The 17,162-nt window shown below is 33.2% G+C and overlaps 1 protein-coding gene and 1 long non-coding RNA gene across 2 annotated transcripts; both read right to left on the reverse strand.

Annotated features, from left to right (window-relative positions):
- Positions 1–3,807: 3,807 nt before the first annotated feature.
- LOC119068821 lies at positions 3,808–6,560 on the reverse strand. The gene is made up of 3 exons (XM_037172594.1): positions 6,009–6,560; positions 4,457–4,641; positions 3,808–4,378 (listed from the first exon to the last, which is right to left on the reverse strand). Exons 1-3 carry the CDS (start codon positions 6,278–6,280, stop codon positions 3,873–3,875), a joined length of 963 nt encoding a protein of 320 aa, XP_037028489.1. The 5' UTR covers positions 6,281–6,560; the 3' UTR covers positions 3,808–3,872.
- A 3,415-nt stretch (positions 6,561–9,975) lies between these two features.
- Positions 9,976–15,064, reverse strand: LOC119068822. Its single transcript, XR_005086230.1, has 3 exons — positions 15,026–15,064; positions 12,991–12,997; positions 9,976–10,117 (listed from the first exon to the last, which is right to left on the reverse strand). It is a non-coding gene; the product is annotated as an uncharacterized LOC119068822 (long non-coding RNA).
- Between the last annotated feature and the right edge of the window lie 2,098 nt (positions 15,065–17,162).

Here is a 17,162-nt window from a genome sequence, read left to right on the forward strand (position 1 = left end):
CGCTGAACAATTTGAATATTTTTATTCGCAAAAAATAAGACTACTAGATAATTAAGATACTTAGTCAAATTGAGCGCTCCTGCCTGGTTTACTTTACTCTGACGTGCTAGTACGATACTCAAAACGAAAATTAAACAGAATCTTTTCATGAAAATTTTGACATAACGTCCATATAGTTTCTGTCAAAAAAAAACTCGTTCAAAGAAACTAGACTAGGTTTTCGTGTTGTGCAACACGAAAAACTTGATTTTATTAGTATGCTCGAAAAAAAAGCTTTTCAACATCGAACTTCATAAACAGAATGGCTCACTCCTAACAACAATGACTAATACTTTTGATATAATTTTAGAAACTTCGATTCTACCAAACATGAGTAACAGTCTCAATATAAAACTTTATTTTCGACGCATTTACATACGCATATTATTTCCGCAAATATGAGTTTCTACAACTGCGCTGCGAAAAGTGAACTTTGTCATGTCTTATTGGTTTGGGTGACGTATGACAGGTCTTTTTTGACTGATTAGTGGTGGCTTTAATTTTCGTCAGTAGTGACGAAAAGTAACAATACGAAAAATATGCTGCCAAGTATACATATTATGCTAAACATTAGCACCATTTTATGAATTTTTATATAACCGAACCGAATTGATTGCACAGATTAACTAACTTTTTTTTTTAAATCAATCAATTTATTATCATCCCTTAATCTACAGAGAATAGTAAATAACACGTAGTCTTAACCATCGATATAATATACTATATTATATCGATGGTCTTAACATAGACCAAAGAAGAACCTACCACTTTTAGGACGCTAACAAAATTATTTGAAAAAAAAAAATTGATTTTCAACCAAAATTATGTAAATTATTACCGGGCCGACGAGATAGTAAATTTGTCTATTTACAATATGATATTACAATATTTACAAATGATGTGACGCAGTACATTTGTACATTTGCAAAAGAACTCATATCGAAGTGACGCTTGCCTAAAAAAATCTATTGCGTCCATTTGATTCCATTTGAAAGGTCGTTTCGAGGAAGTTAAATAGCAACATTACAGAAATTTTCTCGATCTCGGTTGTCAAGAAAAAGGACGAATTTATACTATTGACGATGCTTCCATTGTTTCATTTCGGTACGATACGGATGTCCTAATGCAAGATTATTTTGAGATATGCCAAGCTCTATTTACAATATTCACAATTTCTTGTCGATTAAGCAAAATCCTAATAAAAATTGAACCTTGAATTAGCTAATTCAATATAATGCCGAGAGTTTGTGTTTTTCCTCAACAAACAATGACTTTCAGCTTTAGACAATGGAAGTGCTCATTTTTGTATGGCTACAAAATGTAATCTAAAATTTGTTTTAACAGCGGTCACCCACGCTCTTTCGAATTGGTGCCTAAAACCAGCTCCTTAGACCACTCGGCCACACTGGCATGAAAACATTACTTCCGAAAGTTAACTATTTAATTTATCAAAACAGCAGGAATCAACCGAAATGGTTTTTTTGGAGAGTTGAAGTTTTAAACTTTCGCATCTCATTCAGGAAGCGAAAATTAAAATTTTCGTAGTAGGTGTAATGAAAAATACATTTGTGATACCACCTGTTTTCAAAATTATTCATAAATTAAAGATTACTGCGGGTTTTTTTTTTCTAACGGAGAGGCCGTTTCAGACAGTTACAAAGATGCGAAATGCAAAATATTTGTGGCTTGGGGTCTGCTATAGTTTTTTAAAGTAAATAAACATACTACTATGGGATGGTGTTTCACCGAAAGAACTCGGATGTCACAATTTATTGTAATTATTTTCCAGAAATGGTGCGTCAGTTAGACGGAAATAACAAAATTTGAATTGAAAAGGAAATTTCAAAATTTTTAAAGTCGTAGTTGTATAGCAAAACACTTAGTGACGTTCCGCTGATATGAGTATGCAAATATGCCACTCAGTCACTCTAAACAGCGGGAATTTTTCATCGAAGGATGGGTCCAAGGTAGCTCAATCGGTAGCCATTTATTCAATATCCAATATGTCCCGAAGTCAACTCCCGGCGTCGAAAGTAGAAATGATTAGGGTAACTATTAGTGTAAGCTAATGGGTCCCATCGACCGTAACAAAGTCGTAAACTACCTTGGGTACGCACAAAAGGCCCATCTGAGGCTTAGGTGCAGGATAAATTCCACCCACTTGGTCTAATCTAATCAAATGGTTCCAGATTGTTCGCAATCAGTGTAAAACCGCCGAACTGAAATCGCCCTTTAGATTTAAGTCTGAAATTAAATTTTTACTTTCTTTTGTTCCCATTGATTGCATTTCAAAGTCTTTTACCCGAGACGCCTTGGATGATACAATGCAGAAAGACTTCCTCAAAAATATTTGATTTGAAAGGATTTTTAAACTGTCATCTGCAAATTTTAACCGTATAATTCCTGTAGGTAGTCTACCTCAGTGATTTTAACATAAACTCGTTTTTCGTGTTTGTATAAAAATTGCGCTCCGTCGTGTTATTATCAGTAAGAGCACGAACGAGGAACTTGAAGACTTTACTTCGAGAGACCTATGCATAACTTTGAACCGATTCCAGTGTGGACATGATTTTTGCAGACAACCAATGCATCTTGTTAGAATTTTGCGAATTGCGACAATGTGAGTGTGAAAACAATGAGTCAAGTGCTATATTACAGCCGTCCTAGACGTTTCTTCGGCAGTTCAAATATGTTGATGCAGTGGAAGTCCATCTATCAACAGCTATGTACACGAAAGTGAGCAATAAACTTTACACACAACAAATTGTTCGTTCAAACAAACGAAGTGAAAGATTTTACATAAAATACGACTCGATATTTCTATCAAACGAAGTACCAGATTTAATGATTGAGTGAATGCATAATTCAACTGTAAAAAGAGCATTCAACAAACATCAATAGAATTCGCTTTGATAACCAGCTGAAACAATAACAGACACTGGATTTGTTTGATGATCAAAACATGAGTCGACCTTCAGGTAATATTTTATATTCTGCTTTATCTATGTAAAAACGGGTATAGTCATGAAAATTGCAAATCAAAATTTCAAATAGAAATTTCTTTTTCATCGGACAGATAGAAAAAAAGCCAAATGTGACATTTTCACATATACCTACTCTACTATCTATATACAGCTTCTGCATAAACTTTTTTGAAATATACGTATAGGTTAGTCGGTTCTGAATAGAATATATGAACATTTCAACGTCCTAGTGCCATTTAATGTGATTACACTAACGGAAACTGGAACTAAATTTTTAACATGTCACTGGTATTGAAAAAAACGAATGAATTTTTTCTCTCTCTCCATTTAAATTTTTCAACACAAAATTTAAATCACAAGTCCAATGCACTTTTTATCGATCAACTCAACCTTTATGTAATAATATACGTTTTCGAATCATAAAGAAAAATGTATTGTAATCGAATATCAACCAATATCAGCCATAGCATTAATGTGGGATCCTCAATATTATAATACCTCAACGTATTTAACATATTTTCATTTGTGTTATAAGTTGCAATGACCTTGACAGAGCAACATGATTTAAACATTATTATACAGATGTACTTACCAACCGGCCTACCAGCAAAACAAAAACAATAATAAAGGTCAACGCTCGTATTATTGTACAAAATGAAAATTTAAGAGATTCGATATGTCGTATCGTACAATAAGAAATTTTCATGTCTTGTTATGTCGGCATGTAGCAAACATTGAGGCGAAGATGTTATGCATACAGATCGAAACCACTACATCACGGCGATTTTCTTTATTTCAATAAATTATTAAATTATACAAATAGTAGACAACGTAACACAAAATTCGAGCTCAAACCGTTTTCCACGTAAATGCTCGATATTCGGGTTGCTGTAGATCATCGGTTGTTTTGAATTTAAACTCCTTCTTAAACGGATTATTTCGATCGTTCAACAACACTTTTTTCTCATAATCATAGAAATTATCTACCAATTCTTCCTTCCTCGGATCTTGCTGTTTCCGATATTCATTGGCATTGTCCACTTTGTAGTATCCTCCACTCAACGTACCATAATCGTTATGTATAACTCCATCACTGAATACCGGCTTATGACCGAAGCTACCGAGCCCGCCACCGAGTCCCCCACCGAGACCACTAAATCCTCCAGCGAGTCCATTCAGTGAAAATAGACTACCGAAACCCAATAGTCCTGTTATGAACAATGCAAATTTGCCGAGAAACGCAGCCTTTTTACAAAGTAAAATTATTGCGGCAAATATTAGCGGCACAATGGTTACCAAATTGAATTTAAGTCCAAGTAAAAACGGTACAATAAACTGTCTTGTTAGAACTCTAGCTGTTAAAATGAAGAAATGAAAATATTATTGTTTGTAAATTTATTGGTCGGTTAATGATCAGTTGATTAACCATTTACCTGTAGAATGCTCGTCATCCATATATCTATCACCTCGAGCAATATTTGGATCAATGACAAATTCAAGCAAACTATTCGAGGCCGCTGATGGACCAATTCGCAAGCATAGACCCGAATGTATCATACTTAAGTCCCATTGTAGAGTACGTTGTCCAACTATAGCTCCGGCATTTTCTAGCATTCCCCTTTAATTAAAATATAGAAAATTTGTGAAGTATTTCGTTGATGGTATCCAAAAAATATTCTTGAAAATTTCTCAGCAACAAAATTACGAAATCTGTTACTTCATTTGTGTAGCGTGTGTATCCTAGTTGGTATTTGATACAAAATCTTTCACTTCAATCATCACACATTTTGCTATATACAATAACGCCTGCTAAAGATCATCATTTATTCTTATCGTCGTTGTCGATAGCAGATGCTTATGGTTAAGGGTTCAGTCACAAGTCAATGTATCTTGAAAATATGTCTATAATATGAAAATGATGTTGATGACGGCAGCCTGACCCATTAGAAAATCGTTTCCAGATAAAATTTATGCTAAATGTATGCTAGAGAAAATCATTCATTTCGAGTATGATGCGTGAAGCCCATAATATTAGACTAGACGATTCATCTAATGTTATCTTATTGCATCAGTATGTTGTTGCATTTACTTGGTCTGCTTAGAGCAATGTAATGGTTATTTATGCCACCGAGTGATAAATGCTTTTTTAGGCGTTAGATGTGTAGATTGTCACTCGATTCCGTAGGCAGTACATATCACTTGCCTAAAAAATCGTCTATCACCGAGTTGCGTACAGCGTTTGTCTCAAAAAAGCTAACGAAAGTTTCTCATTTCGTCACTGAGTTGAGAACATTCGATTTTCTATTCGTAGCTCATAGTTAATTAAAATCGCTCAAATTTATTTTCGAATATTTTTTTTTATGCAATTGACCAGGGCCTATTTTTATCAAATTATTTTTCATATTTTGTTGAATTTTCTTACATTTTCTTAGTTTTTTCTTAATTTTGCCGAAAAACATTGTTGGGAAAATTTAAGTAAACATTTTCTTAAAAATCAGCAGCATTTTGCAATAACCATGCTTAAAAGACATTTTTTAAATGTTAGAAACTTGGTTATTACAAAATGGTGTCCAAATAGTCCTTGCCTACACAGTCACTAGTGAATCGTCTCTATCTCGATGTTCATTGACAATGCACAAAATATAATTGTGGAAACTACCTGTCCAGTAATAGGCAGATTGTGCTTATACAATGCAGCTATGAGACTGTATGTCACAAGGCACCTATTCCATTTTTTTCGGCGTTTTTCACTTCTGATATTTTGACAATTTGCATTTACAATCGATGATCTAGGCTAATTTCGATCTAGGACGATCTAGAAACATTTCACTTAGCTTCGTGGAACAAATTAACAGATAGCACCCGAAGAACAGAAGGAACACAATGCACTAAACATTACCGATGCATTGATAGAAAAACAACCACTTTTGTAGAAAATGTAACCATTCACTCAAAGCCAGAGTTTACACTCAACTAAATTATTACCTGAAATCCATTGGGTCCTGATCGAATAAATTTGGTACTGATCGCTGCGAAACACTTTCATCTTTGATCATTGTCAATCCGTTGGTTATGGTAAAATTATTTTGTTCATCGATTTGATACAACGAAGAAAGAACTTGTTGCCCGACACATGACACTAGTCCAGGATTTATTTCACTTTTTAAACAATATTCGAACGTTTCCTTCGTTTTGACATAAACACAAAATGTGACCAGCAAAAAAGCCGTTGCTGATAGAAAATTGAAAGACTTCATCGTTTCACGATTCACAGACAAATTTTATGTTTTATACTTTTGGCAAAAGACTTCAAATGACATTGATCGCAGAAAAGTAAACCTTCTTATTTAACATTTCCAAATAAAATAACACCAAACGCGTATTCTTGGCTTAGTTATATATATAAAGTTCGATATAATTCACTGCACATATTACCATAATGAAACAAAAATTCGCAAACAGTGAAAGTGATGAACGTTGTATTGTCCATTTAAGATTGCTAATTTTGCGCAGACAAAAAGATAATAATAATAATACGTCTTTGTTATGCCTATACCTTCTAAAATCGGACAGCGCATCTCCTTCAAAAATTAATTATATATGATGGGAAGGAAATTAAATTGTTCTGTCTACTGCTCTCAACTTTGCGTATAATGACCCTTCCGCATATTAAAGTGAGAGTGTGAAATGTTTGTATTGTTGTGGATATGACTTAACGAACGGAGAACTATATGAACGTATGTATCTCTCTGGTCAGAGCTTGCAAATTGTAGAAAATTGTTTTCGAATTTAATTAAAAGTATAGTCGAAATAAACGAGCGATTTTTGAATGTTGTGTGTTGTGTCGATGTATACAACTAAAATTTAGTGCCAAAATTTCGTTATACCGAGGGGTAACCGACTCGGGTAATGACTCGGTTAATTGACTACACACCCATAAAGGAATTGTAATTCCGGGAAGCTGCAACGTAGCTGTTCCAAATTTTAGTTTCGCCGAAAGCGTTTCAAAATAATCTGTTCATTACAAAACGCTCGCTTAACTTTGACTTTAGTCTCTATATGACAACTATATTTATAGTGAGTCACCAACTATTTCCTACAAAAAAATATGTCGCAATGGAATTGAATAATAACGGAAAATATCGTGGAAATATTTCGAAAATTCGTGGACTTGTAGAAATTAATTGGAATTATAGGAATTGAATGGCGAATCCGGCAAGTATAGGTGCTAATCCGGTAATTGAAGTTATAAAAGGAATTGAAATCAATTAAAAGGAAGAAATTGATTTGCCACCATTTCGGCCAGTCGGTTACCCCTCGCGTTATACCAATTAAAATTCATTATTCAGACTCGCTACTGGGATATAACCAGAGTGTATTAAATTCTTAACCTCTTACCGTATTAGGCGAATCGTTTTAAGGTGAAGTGTTGTGTTTCGATATATTTACAGTTTGTTGAGCAATTTAGTTCACTTTTGTCTTGATCGGTTTCAGAATGGTAAGACCCCATTAAGCATGAAAATACTCTCGATGGATTCATTATGGTTTATCTTAGAGTAATTATTTATGCCTACGGAAAAGGTATAATTACTCTAAGGGTTTTATTGCGTATTGCAGTAAGTTCCATTAGAGGTGAACCCAAAACATTTTAACAATTAAAGACGACTTTGACGAAAGAAATATTTTTCATTTTAAAACTGCTGGCTAATATTCACCGAAATCTTCAATGAGTTTTTTTTTTAAATTGTAACTTAAATTTTGTCCTTTAAATTCACTAAATTCACTAAATATTTTAGAGTTTTAAAAGCCATCGATGTCATGGCATCGGCCGATAACAGAAGATGCGTCCGTTTTACATTTTCTCGCAGGCGCACTTTTTTTTAAATTTGAATTTTTTGTCATTTTCAATTTTTTATTGTTTTCCTACGCAAAGTGTTTAATATTTTATTTTATAATTTGGAAGTTCGATACTCCAACTTGAGACTGTGCGAATAACAGAATTTAACATATTTAGAAGTTATATCAGATTTTTGTCGTAAATGTTCCATAGATGAATATGAATGTGGGGCTTCTATCTAGACCATTTATGGAAGAAAAGCCTAGCTTAGAAGTTTCTTGAATTAAATTTAATCGTGAAAGGTAAGTTTATCAATGCCGGTAAACTCTGACAGGAAATATCGTTAACAATAAAGAGAGTCGAATGTATCTAACATCGTGCGAATATATTTGTTTCAACTGAATTCGGTAAATTAATCATATAATGCGAATCTTTAGATGCTTTAGAAACTAAAATAATTTTAGTCTTATTAGAATAATTTTGAAATATCGCAACATCGCATAGAAAAGTCTACGAAAAGGTTAGATACCAACATTTGACAATTTTCTGACGAAATGCCTAAAGCCGGGCTATGAAACGAAAGATCTCGAATCATCGAAATTCAAAGGAAAAGTAAGAACCAATGAGAAGTTTGATGTTGTGTATGACATTCAATACCATGGATATAAAGAGACTAGAAGGTAGAATCCAAACAAAATTTGTAATCCTATTCATATATCACTTTATGAAGTTCCAATATTCAGCTGAAATTAGAAAATTAGTTTTAATTCAGGCGGACCAAAAACTTCACATTCACTCACCAGGTAGAGTGCCAAAACAACAACTTTTTCTCTCACCTGTTCTTCTACTTTTCGTCACGGTGACATCACTTTTCGTACCCACTCATGTCATTTTTTCATATTGCTAAGGATTTCATACAATTATTATCAGAAAAACATGTTTTGTGTCGAATTAGTATATTATGATAAAATGAACAAAAAGGTTTGTTTTTGACCCAGGTGGTGAAAACGTCCGAGGATGCAACAGAGATTCTTACTACAGACCACCACCTGGGTCAAAAACAAACCTTTTTCTTCATTTTATCATAATATACTATTTCGACACAAAACATGTTCTTCCATGTGAAACATGTTTTATGTCTAAAATATGTTTTCCATCTGAAATATGTCTACTATATGAAACATGTTTTCTATTTGAAACATGCTTTCTATTTCAAACATGCTTTCTATTTGAAACATGTTTTCTACCTGAAATATGGTTACCATGTGAAACATGTTTTCAATCTGAAATATGTATACAATCTGAAACATGTTTTCCATCTAAAGTGCTATCCATGCGAAACAATATCTTTTCACAGAAAATTGTTATTTTTTAAATTGTATTGTTAAGGCCAGTTCATACTCGCATACATTTTTGCGATATATGCGACCATGAACTGGCCTTAACGATAATAAAGAAACCACTGTTGCTACTTTTATCTACTACTGATTATAAAATTAACTGACTTTGTTTGTTCACATGGACCAGTTATCAAACAGCTGAATTGGCATAGTCCACAAAATTGAAAGTCGCGCGGCCACTATACCACAAAATTAAAAGCTATACGACATAAATCTGATAAAACTTCAAAAAAGTTACTTATTTCTATTGATTCTTTTATTTGCCCGGTCGCAAATTAGAGTATTGAGCTTTCAAATTCTAAAATAAAATACTAAAACCCAAAATTGAACACTTTCTGCAGCAAAACAACGAAAAATTTGAAAAGACGAAAAATTCAAATTCAAAATAAAAAGTGCGCCTGTTAAAAAGCGTGAAACGGACGCTTTTTTGCTATTTGACATTAATGACTTTAGAAACTAAAAATCTTACGATGTTCGAATTGAGTTTGACCCAACTGTAAATTAAAACATAAAAAAACCGAAAAGCTCATTCTACGTAAGTCATCAAATTAAAAGGTAATTGTTAGATCGTTGTATTGCTGGCATTCGATAACATAATTTTATCCAAGGTTCTGAAAGAACAGGTTAAGCCACCCACGAGGGCGGTTGACACCGAAATCGATAAACGCACTCAGTACAGATTGTTTGTGAAATCAACTTGAAGAAAATATTTTTTAGGAAAATTCGGAATTTTGTTTTTGTTACGTTGCCTTTCATATGAAGTTCGTAGCCGCTGAACTCAATTTCTGTGTCACCGCCTTCGTGATCAACTCAGAGTTGTCTTAACCTGGTTCTTTCAGAACCTTGATTTTATCTGCCTAGAACGATCTCGATGTTATACCTCTAGGGTGAATTTATTGAACTCTGAATTCTGTTCTCGGCAGATAAAATAGCGTATGCACCTCTGTCCTAAGTGTTTAGACAGAGGTGCACAATCTACTATTATCTACCTAGGTGAAATAATAGCAGTGAAAAAGTGTTATTATTTCGCCGTTGGTAGATAAAATAGCGTATTCACCTCTGTCCAAATGTTTATTTAGACACTTGGGGTTATAACATTCGCCTTCGGCTCATGCAATAACTCCTCAAGTGTCTAAATAAACATGAATAACGTGAATAATCTACTAATATAACTCTCTTGTATTTCTGGGGTGTTATGTCAATGGTAATGGATTAACTTAAAAGAAAAAGTTTTATTCCTGATTATGACCATGGAAACGGTCAACGCACTTCAAGCAAAAGTGGTACTCTAAATAGGGTACTGAAACTTAACAGTGCTCCATACAAAATTTTACACTGTAGAAAGAGTGGGGATAAAATTGCATACAAAAAGTACTCTATTTGGCAGCTGTCATCTTTTGCTTGAAGTGCGTTGAAACGGTCGAAAATTTCAAATAAAAATTAGCATTTTAAATTGGCATATCACCCCAGCAATACAAAAGTGTTATAATTATGTTAGAGAGTAAAAGAGAGTCGTTTCACGCACCGTGCAGGTGAAATAGGAGAAATACAAAGAGAGAGCGAGAGAGAGAGAGAGTTCATGTGGAATATGTGTGGAACGGATGGGACAAAGATAACTCATCAAAAAATAAAAATTTCTATCAATTCATTTCATGATACACGACTCCAATACGAGTTTTCTTAACAAATACCTTTTTTTTGAATTTATTGTAAAATCTGTTGGATAATTCCATAGCGCTGTTAGCGTCTGTGTATAAATAATTTATAATTAACTTCGTCAGTACGCAAGACAGAATAGATTAAGCAATTTTTGAGTAATTTTCAACTGTTTCAACTGGCTAACCCATAAGAACAGAAGGGTTTATACGGTTGAAATGGTGACACGTTACACGTACATGCGTGATAATGGGAATGGTAAGACTGTATAAAGATGTAAAAGAAGTTTTGTTTGTATCAGTGGACCAGCTGAAAAACAGCTGAAACGAAATGAATAAGGAAAAGGCTCGCTGCACACGGTGCAAATAGTCACTTTATAATACTTTGGCTATTTGCACACGGTGCAAATAGTCTCTTTACAATACAGTTGCTATTTGCATCGTGTGCAAATAGCCAAAGTATTATAAAGTGACTATTTGCACCGTGTGCAAATAGCCAAAGTATTATAAAGTGACTATTTGCACACTGAAGAACTTGGTACCAGAAACTGTATTTATTTCACGGAAACCGAAAATTGTCAATTTTAGTAACTTATATTATTGAAACATTTTCATATTACATAGATTTCGGTAAGAAAATTGTTAAGAAAAAGCCATAAATGAAAAAAAATAATAATTCGGCCAGCCAACTGAAAAGGCTGCAAGAAAATTTACAACGATTGAAAAAAAAAACAAGTGAATCAGCTTGCAAGTATCTTTCAATTTCAATCGATAAATAGTTCAAGAAATAGTTAACATTACGAAAATGTTTCGAAAAAGATTGATGCTTCCTCACTCAATCTCACTCTGCTACAGCGAGTATCAAGATCGCTCTGGAGACATGGGGAAGATGAATTTAAAAAAATATATTTTTATTTAAACTCTTTGGACTATTCTGCACGCAACCTAGGATCAGGCTTTTCAAAAAAAAAGAAATGAAATCTAAACTACCAACCAATTTTTATGAAAATCTTTAGCTTATCTAGCTATGATTTCCAATAGAAATTTCTCATGTTCGAGATGTAATGTGTAAATAAACTGAAGATCAGACACAGTCGACGACTTTGAAACAAGTTATTCATTGGTTGATGCTATTTGCACAATGTGCAAATAGTCACTTTATAATACTTTGGCTATTTGCACACGATGCAAATAGTCACTTTATAATACTTTGGCTATTTGCACACGGTGCAAATAGTCTCTTTATAATACAGTTTCTATTTGCACCGTGTGCAAATAGCCAAAGTATTATGAAGAGACTATTTGCATACACGTAAAACTCATATATGCACCCCAGACGAAGAAATCGGGAACAGCTTCACGATTATAGAACATTAGTTGTGTGCTGCATATTGATCTGAGGATCATACAATGCCCGCCTAATGAATATTGTTGTTGTGTGCTGGATATTATTTTTCAGCGTGCAGGTCTTAGCTGTATGCCTGTTTTATAATATAAAATGACGCCATTTTTTTCAATTCAATAAACAACCTAATTTATCGTTTAATAGAAGAAATTGATTTAATTAACTTTATCATTTTTATTTGCGTTAGCAAAAAAAAAACAAAAAATTTTTTTCAATTTTTTTTTTATTTTCAATTTTATTATTATTATTTGTTATTAGCCGTAGATTTATATTTAAATTCATCATATTAAATTGCTAACAGAATTTTTTTTTTGCTTACGTTTTTTCCGGTCACCCACCCAAGTACGGACCGCGACCATCGATGCTTAACCTCAGTTTCTGACTGCCAACGACTTTACCACTGCTGCTATACTGCTTGCATATAGTGGCAGTCTTATTTCGAACAGTTGTTACTTTGCTTTATGCAGCACACAGGCATATTTATACCTGCATGCTGAATATTGACTAAATGAATAAAGTCGTCCGTATTTAGAATGGGTTATGCAACAACATTTAATTGAATTTATTTTCTATGAAATGTAGTACTTCTCCCCACTAAGCAATGTCATCGGATATTATTATTTTAATTCTGAGCCTGGTTCTGAATTAGAGGTTTTTTCAATCGTTCTACAAAAAAACTGTTCACATTAATAGTGAGTAAATAGCAACTGTATTGTAAAGAGACTATTTGCACCGTGTGCAAATAGCCAAAGTATTATAAAGTGACTATTTGCACCGTGTGCAAATAGCCAAAGTATTATAAAGTGACTATTTGCACACTGAAGAACTTGGTACCAGAAACTGTATTTATTTCACGGAAACCGAAAATTGTCAATTTTAGTAACTTATATTATTGAAACATTTTCATATTACATAGATTTCGGTAAGAAAATTGTTAAGAAAAAGCCATAAATGAAAAAAAATAATAATTCGGCCAGCCAACTGAAAAGGCTGCAAGAAAATTTACAACGATTGAAAAAAAAAACAAGTGAATCAGCTTGCAAGTATCTTTCAATTTCAATCGATAAATAGTTCAAGAAATAGTTAACATTACGAAAATGTTTCGAAAAAGATTGATGCTTCCTATTACAAAATCTACCCAGTACATCAGAAAAAGGAGTGACATTTTCTTTTACAAAATGTAACAATGAAGAGTATTACTCCTTCTATAAAATGCTTCGAAAAAGGTGTGATATTTCCTTTTACAAAATGTAACATTAAAGAGTGTTACTCCTTCTACAAAATGCTTCGAAAAAGGTGTGATATTTCCTTTTACAGAATGAAGGGGTAATACTTCCTTCTACAAAATGCTACGACAAAGAAGTGATATTTCCTTTTACAAAATGCTTCAAAAAGGAGTGATTTTTCCTTTTAGAAAATGTAACAACGAAGGAGTAATACTTCCTTCTACAAAATGCTCCGAAAAAGGTGTGATATTTTCCTTTTACAAAATGTAACATTAAAGAGTGTTACTCCTTCTATAAAATACTTCGAAAAAGGTGTGATATTTCCTTTTACAGAATGTAACAATGAAGGGGTAACACTTCCTTCTACAAAACGCTACGATAAAGAAGTGATAATTTCTTTTACAAAATGCTTCAAAAAGGAGTGGTTTTTCCTTTTACAAAATGTAACAACGAAGGAGTAATACTTCCTTTTACAATATGTAACAATGAAGAGGATTACTTCTTCTTCAAAATGCTTCGAAAAGGAAGTGATATTTCCTTTTACAAAATGTAGCAATGAAGAGTGTTACTCCTTCTACAAGGAGTGATATTTCATTTTCAATTCTTCGAAAGACAATATTAACGAGTGAAGTTTACTTTTAGTACACGGAAAATTCGGCAAATTCGACATTTGTTGTGTGCTGCATATATTTGCTGCAGACTGAATAATGTTCCCGTGTGTTGTATTACAATAAACATGTAATATGAATATTTTCAAAATATAGTTCTGGCAACAATATTATTCAGCTCGTAGGAATATTGTGAGGTTCCCAGGTATATATTTGCTGTGTGCTGAATTATATATCTTCAAATTAGTTGTGGGATGTATTACTTAACTTTACCTGCATGTCGAATATTGACTAAATGGTACTATTGAACTATACCTGCACTGCATGCTGAATATTGACTAAATGAATAAAGTCGTCTGTATTTAGAATGGATTATGCAACAATAAATTTATTGTTTTAATGAAATAAAAGGAAGATCTCAAGAACATACGCATAAAGATGATTATCAAATCTAATTTTATTCCTTCATTTAAAGTTATTTCTATTTTTACCGAATTAATATGCAATGATAATGTTACATTTATGTATTTCAATAGAAATTTTGACGAACGAACTTTTAAATCCATTTTCGGTGTTAAAGGCTTTTGAAATGTTAACAGTTGGTGGTATTCAGCAATAAATGATGGAATTTGTTTATGTACTGTCCGTTTGACAAGAGGATCGTAACAGTTCATCAGGGGGTTTTGAACATTTGTTTTTTACACGTTGGCACACGTGCTCTTGTCAGATTCAAGATTCTTTTTACGAAGGTTACGCTGATTATACTTTGTGAAAAAGGCCAATACCTTGGAAATATGTCACATCTTGGACAGAATTTGACACTGCAATATCTGCAACATGAAAAAACTAAATGTTCGAAACCCCCTGAAACCCCGTGCTTCCACCTACGTAATATACACAAACTAGGTGAGCCAATCTTAATTTATTAATTCGCGTAATAGATGCTCACTATTAATGTGAACAGTTTTTTTGTAGAACGATTGAAAAAACCTCTAATTCAGAACCAGGCTCAGAATTAAAATAATAATATCCGATGACATTGCTTAGTGGGGAGAAGTACTACATTTCATAGAAAATAAATTCAATTAAATGTTGTTGCATAACCCATTCTAAATACGGACGACTTTATTCATTTAGTCAATATTCAGCATGCAGGTATAAATATGCCTGTGTGCTGCATAAAGCAAAGTAACAACTGTTCGAAATAAGACTGCCACTATATGCAAGCAGTATAGCAGCAGTGGTAAAGTCGTTGGCAGTCAGAAACTGAGGTTAAGCATCGATGGTCGCGGTCCGTACTTGGGTGGGTGACCGGAAAAAACGTAAGCAAAAAAAAAATTCTGTTAGCAATTTAATATGATGAATTTAAATATAAATCTACGGCTAATAACAAATAATAATAATAAAATTGAAAATAAAAAAAAAATTGAAAAAAATTTTTTGTTTTTTTTTTTTTGCTAACGCAAATAAAAATGATAAAGTTAATTAAATCAATTTCTTCTATTAAACGATAAATTAGGTTGTTTATTGAATTGAAAAAAATGGCGTCATTTTATATTATAAAACAGGCATACAGCTAAGACCTGCACGCTGAAAAATAATATCCAGCACACAACAACAATATTCATTAGGCGGGCATTGTATGATCCTCAGATCAATATGCAGCACACAACTAATGTTCTATAATCGTGAAGCTGTTCCCGATTTCTTCGTCTGGGGTGCATATATGAGTTTTACGTGTATGCAAATAGTCTCTTCATAATACTTTGGCTATTTGCACACGGTGCAAATAGAAACTGTATTATAAAGAGACTATTTGCACCGTGTGCAAATAGCCAAAGTATTATAAAGTGACTATTTGCATCGTGTGCAAATAGCCAAAGTATTATAAAGTGACTATTTGCACATTGTGCAAATAGCATCAACCAATGAATAACTTGTTTCAAAGTCGTCGACTGTGTCTGATCTTCAGTTTATTTACACATTACATCTCGAACATGAGAAATTTCTATTGGAAATCATAGCTAGATAAGCTAAAGATTTTCATAAAAATTGGTTGGTAGTTTAGATTTCATTTCTTTTTTTTTGAAAAGCCTGATCCTAGGTTGCGTGCAGAATAGTCCAAAGAGTTTAAATAAAAATATATTTTTTTAAATTCATCTTCCCCATGTCTCCAGAGCGATCTTGATACTCGCTGTAGCAGAGTGAGATTGTATGTAATGATGATTTCTCTAACATTTGTGAGTTGGAAACGTTACTTACTATTGCCATTATGGAGATCGAGTTAATTTTCAACAGAATTTTTTGAAAAAGTTGTTCATCCCTACCATGGACATCAGTAGCCACAGCGAAGTGCCTAAACTGTCCACAACAGACACGTATACAACTTTTCATGCAAAGGTTCATGTACTCGAGGTAAATGTTCGACTTCAACAATAAAATATAAACTTGTGAGCCAATTGGGCAATCCCGAAGCTGACCTGACAATACAAATAAAATCAAGCTCGACGCGAACTTCAGTTGAAGGACAAACAAATTTAATTTGGTCCCATAAAAATTCATCTTGACTTCTCATAATTTTTATAGGGGTAATTTTGACAACTCCTTGTGAAATCAGCTGATTCTATTATGCAGTTGATATGCTGATTATCAGAGTATCGAGCACTCAAAAATATTCATTAAAGCAATAATTCAATTGAAATCACTAATGTTTGTAATGAAATCAGAACGACCCAATTTCTAAGTGTTACAATTGCTCTTCAGAATTTTATTGCTAGTTGTATAAATGGGACCATTCCCAGATTCATCGCACTCAGAGGAATTGTTTGCGTTAGCGCTTGTAGTAAATAGTTTTAATGATTCAACTCAGTCCTACATTGAAGTCGATTTGAAGGGATACACGCTGAAGTACACTCTAAAATTGATCAAATCGACAGAGAAAATCAAAAGCTGTACACTCAGACTCTTCGAATTTCAGAATATGTTTCAAATAGATGCAAAAAACATTG

Source organism: Bradysia coprophila (genome assembly GCF_014529535.1).
Source record: "Bradysia coprophila strain Holo2 chromosome X unlocalized genomic scaffold, BU_Bcop_v1 contig_20, whole genome shotgun sequence".
NCBI lineage: Eukaryota > Metazoa > Arthropoda > Insecta > Diptera > Sciaridae > Bradysia > Bradysia coprophila.